We start from the raw sequence: 5,146 nt of genomic DNA on the forward strand, positions 1-5,146 counted from the left end.
AATTTGAACCTTAAATTTAATATTCGGTTCGATTCGATTCATTAAGACCCCTAATCTTATTCATATATATATTTTATGATTTTGACTATTTTAGTCATTTTTCATCTGAAATATTTATGTGACACTGCACACCTCAGCAACATAGTGCCACGTAAAAAAAAAGAAATAAATTAATCCAAAAAAAATAAAAAAAATTGAATAATATTGAAGTTTGACAATATCAAAATTCAAAATCGTAAAAAGATAAACATATATATTGAATCAAAAATGCAATTTTATCTTATTATTATTATTATTATTATTATTATTATTATTTAAAGTGAAAGACCTAGACAACGTGCGGGGACTGCTAACTGGATTTCAAGAGCAGAAATTTGTATAAATAGGGCAGTATTAACATACAATTTCATATATATATATATATATATCTTCCGATGGCTATGGAACGAGTTATAATCTTGGCACTTATTGCAACTAGTTTGATCTCTGTGGCGTCTGCCATTGCGGGAACTGCCACTTACTATACAGTTTATGTTCGTAAGTACTTTTTTTTGGCTCTACTTCTTTTATTTCATTTGTTTGATGTATTTTGTTAGCGATCATTGAAATGGAATAGAAATATTATTTTATTCTCTCGTTCTTATTTTATTCCAAATTTGATTTTGTTTCTACCTTATTTCATTTCAATGTATCAATCATATCCATAGTATAGATTGTACGAGGTGTAAATTATAAAATCTTTCAAAAGGATTAAATTAATAGCTCCAACTTAATTATTGTTCATTTATTTAATAACTTGTAGTCTCTATTCTTTTTAGACCTTTTTATTGCATGATGTGATCATTAATTAATTACTTGTCACCTATAGCTCCCATATAATTTTTTTAGCCTGTATCTCTTATTCAAAATTTGACATGTAAATTAAACAACACAAATTTCAATATTATCGATGACAAAAAAAAAATGTACCAGCTTTTAGGATTATTTTAGGTAATCTTACAAGTTACGGCTACTCTAAACAATGTTTTGTACAAAAAACTCAGCGTGCACTGAAGCTCATGAGGCAAATAAACCCTATTATTTCTCTTCGTCCATTATTAGATATGTGACGACAGGTTAATGTAGTGTTTGAGATTAATTGCTTCTAAGAAATGCTTTTGAGTTTTTCCGTCACAAAATTTCATATATTAATACTTGTTTTTTTAATAGGCAATCTCAAACACTAAACTTAAGAACATATTAGAAAGTTTGGAAAACTGTTTATTAGATTATGTATGAGGTATTTATGGGAAAAATTACGATTTCAATCATGTAAATTGACTTTTTATGGATTTAGTCATGTAACTTGTCAACGTTAAATTAGTTTCAATTTAATAACTTCAATTTTTTTTTGTATTTTTTGTCCGAAATCACTAATTTCAACGAATATTGTTTGATCATTCAATACCAATACTCAATCTTATATATATGTGGCTCATGTGACGTGCTTATATATATTTCATATATTAAAATCCATCTAATCAAAAATATATATATAAAGTTATATTAACTGCAATATTTTTTCCTATCACTTTTGAAATATTTGTTGTTGCTCAATTGGCTTTATTTTTACTATAATAAGATGGATTTTAGTGAGCTTTATTTGTATCATAGGACTGGAGCCATGTAATCGTGTCAAATAAGCGAAATGCGATGGGTTCACTGTTTTCCAGGGAAAAAAAAAGACCAAACCAAAAAAAAAACCAAATTATTGGATGGAAGCCAAACTTTGACAAGAAACCAGATTAGAATCCAAAATATACCAATTTACTGGACTAAAATTACAAATTTCTATAAAATAATTTGTCAAATTTGCTAACAATCGACTGAGCAATAAAGTTCCTAGAAACTCCAAAATTCTTATATATGCATGTGGCGTATATTTATGCATAATTAACTACATATTAATTTATTGAAAAAACTGCAATTTTGGTCTTTTATGTTTGTCACTTTCCGATTTTAGTCATCTATATTTTCATATTTCAGTTTTAGTCCTGCATGTTTTGATTTTTGGCAATTTCAGTCCTTTTTATTCGAAAATGCTTACATGACACTATACACATCAGCTCCACATCAATACTGCATTGGTGCCACATCAGTGCCAGATTAAAAAAGGACTAAAATTGCCAAAAAAAAAAATAAAAAAAAAGAACTGAAACTAAAATAAAAAAAATAGATGACAAAAATCGCAAAATGACAAACATACAGAACTTAAAAAACAATTTTCCCTTAATTTGGTTGATATTGGGTTCAAATATGAGCAACCATTATTGAGAGTTATAATTAATTTCTAGCGTTATTATCGTAAATTCACTTTTACTATATATATATATATATATACCGATTGCAGCATCAGCATGCTATGGATTTACAGACAAGGGCGTGATGATAGCAGCTGCTAATAGAGCTCTGTACAACAATGGTGCCGCCTGTGGAAGTTTCTATAAAGTCCGATGTACTGGACCCACAAACCAAGGCGTCCCGCAGCCATGCCGGAACGGTGAAATCACCGTTCAAATCGTCGATCTTTGCCCGGGATGCACCGATAATCAGCTCGACCTATCTCAAGAAGCTTTCTCTATGATCGCAGACCCTAACGCTGGGAGAATTCAAATCGAATATGGCCCGTAAGTTTCTAATTTATTTTTTGCTAAAACGCATTAAGTATGGGATATCATGCATGACAAACCATTGATAAGTAAATTGCATTTCATATAATATGTGAAAATAGCTAGCTGGGCACACATCTTCATAAAAAGAAACAGGATTAGACAACAGTTTTAAGCCATAATCTTTCTTCCCGGCCCTTTTTTTTTCTTCAACGAAAATAGCTTCTCTACATAGTAAAAAGGTTATTCTATAAATATTATTATATAATTTTTAATATCTTTACTCGAAGGGCAACCACATATATGGTCTTCCCTTGTGCATGTCCAACCATGATTCTTGTGTTACCTCTAATTTGAAATAGAAAAAACAAATAGTCAATATTTGAGACAGGGAAATTGCATTCTTGATATTTTTTGCTTTTTTTTTTTTTGCGATTTTCATATTTTATGTTGTCAAATTTCATTTTATCTTTTTTTTTTTTTGACAATTTCAATGGGACACTGGTGTAGCAAATACATATGTAATGCTAGCTACATCAGCATTCCAAGTAAAAAATATCAAAATTATCGAAAATCGAAGATATAGCAATAAAAGTCAAATTAACATAGAAAACCAAAATCGCAAAGAAATAAATATATGACCAAAAATGCAATTGTTACTTTCAAATATGTTTCGAGCTTTTAAAGGTTTTTAGCTGTTTTTTAGTTGTTATTTTTTTTTTCTCCTTAAAATGTAGTTTTAGCACAATATATATATAAGCACCGTTCTATTCACGGTATTACTAATATATGTATAACTCATCTCATCTCATCTCACGTTCTTCTCATCATATTATTTATCTATATATTAACTATTTATTTTACATCAATCAAATCATTAATTATTTATCTCACATCAATCAAATCATTGAATTCAAATTACTATATTACCCCTTATAAATAATATAAATTTTATTTTATTTATTGTTAAAAGGACAAAATAGTAATTTACATTTTATATAAAATTTAATCAATCAAATCAAATTAACCATAATTTATCAATCAAATTCAATACATTTTTAACTATCATTATTTATTTTTTTTTTATTACATTATACTACTTATCTATATATTACTTATACCATATCTCAAACCAAACGGTGCATAGTATGTTACGAGTAATTAATATATTTAAATACGATTATTATCATTGAATATCACTGGCTATATTGATTGTATTTGTTTTGTATTAAATTGCAGTGCCTAATGTTGGAGTAATTAAGAGAGAACAAAGAAACTAGCTCGTGCACTGGCATGCACCTGTCTGGAATCGTACCCATATACTAAATAAATGGCAGAATATAGAAATAAGTATTCTCACATTGTAATACTTTCATGATATAAACAAGAAAAATAAATTAAATATCCATGATATTTGCTTGTTTAATTTCTGAGTAAATTTTTGGGAGCATCAAATTCGATTGAGCAGCAATTACTTTTTATATGCACTGCGATCTTGATTGATGCACGAGATTATAAGTGATTCTATAAAAATCATATGTGTACCCTTGCCCAAAACAACTCCAATTTCTTAGAAATTTTCACGGTAGAATCGTCTTGAAAATATGAATCCTACGATGTATCATATGATACCAATTTCAGTCTCGGTAGCTGGAATCGTGAAGATGGCCAGAATAGAAAAGCACGACAACAAACAACAGAAATAGAAAAACACGAAAAAACAAATAAAACACAAAGATATATAATTATGCACAAGTATAAATACTTTTGTGATTTCTCAGGACCAAATAATCATTAGGAAACGTAATTAGATTACAAAACCAATACTAGTAATTTTCTGTGAAAAAAACGAATTTTCTCAATAATTTGAGAAAACAAATTGCATCCTAAAAACTCATAATTACAAATCAAAAGAGACAAATCCTTTGTGCCGAAATACAGAGCATAAAGCAAATCTTCAAAAACACTTTGCACGGTGTTGTCTTTGATGTCTCTAATACGTCACGACAACACAGCTAAAGTAGCTTGCGACCGGTTACAAGAAATTCTTTAGAAAATATTTTCGATCTCTCTCAATATCCGATGCTATCTCTTTCTCTCTCTGATACTGAAATCGTGTCTCGTATGTTCTGTGTGCAGCAATCCTATATATAGAAAATTCTTCAAGCTTTGATAGGATTCTTTAATTAGATTCCTACAAAATAAGGAAACAAAGTTCATTAGGAAACAAACAGTACTTTTAAATCAAAATCTAGAAAGGAAAAATTTATAGACTCAATCTTATCAAACTAGGAAAATAATCTCAAGAAATTTATGTATTGCATGAAAAGTCATAGTCTTTTCAATCTCCTATTTTCGTCTTTGTGGACAAAACACACACATACAAGTGTAATATATGTACTCCCCCTGAGTTAAAAAAGATTCTTCCCCCGAATTAAAGATAAGGATCTCCCCGTAAATGTGTTGTAGCGTACTCGTGTTGGAAGAATGATGGATAA

The 5,146-nt window shown here is 29.0% G+C and overlaps 1 protein-coding gene across 1 annotated transcript; it reads left to right on the forward strand.

The window, feature by feature from the left end:
- Positions 1 to 397: 397 nt before the first annotated feature.
- Positions 398 to 4,052, forward strand: LOC140893118 (EG45-like domain containing protein). The gene is made up of 3 exons (XM_073302182.1): positions 398 to 537; positions 2,390 to 2,666; positions 3,888 to 4,052. The coding sequence occupies exons 1-3, from the start codon at positions 435 to 437 to the stop codon at positions 3,892 to 3,894; spliced, it is 387 nt and encodes a 128-aa protein (XP_073158283.1). The 5' UTR covers positions 398 to 434; the 3' UTR covers positions 3,895 to 4,052.
- Positions 4,053 to 5,146: the final 1,094 nt, after the last annotated feature.

Source organism: Henckelia pumila, chromosome 3 (genome assembly GCF_033568475.1).
Source record: "Henckelia pumila isolate YLH828 chromosome 3, ASM3356847v2, whole genome shotgun sequence".
NCBI lineage: Eukaryota > Viridiplantae > Streptophyta > Magnoliopsida > Lamiales > Gesneriaceae > Henckelia > Henckelia pumila.

Coding starts and splice junctions, on each gene's coding strand:
- LOC140893118 (XM_073302182.1), top strand. CDS start 435: ATGGCTATGGAACGAGTTATAATCTTGGCACTTATTGCAACTAGTTTG. Junction 538..2,389: donor TTACTATACAGTTTATGTTC/GTAAGTACTTTT, acceptor TACCGATTGCAG/CATCAGCATGCTATGGATTT.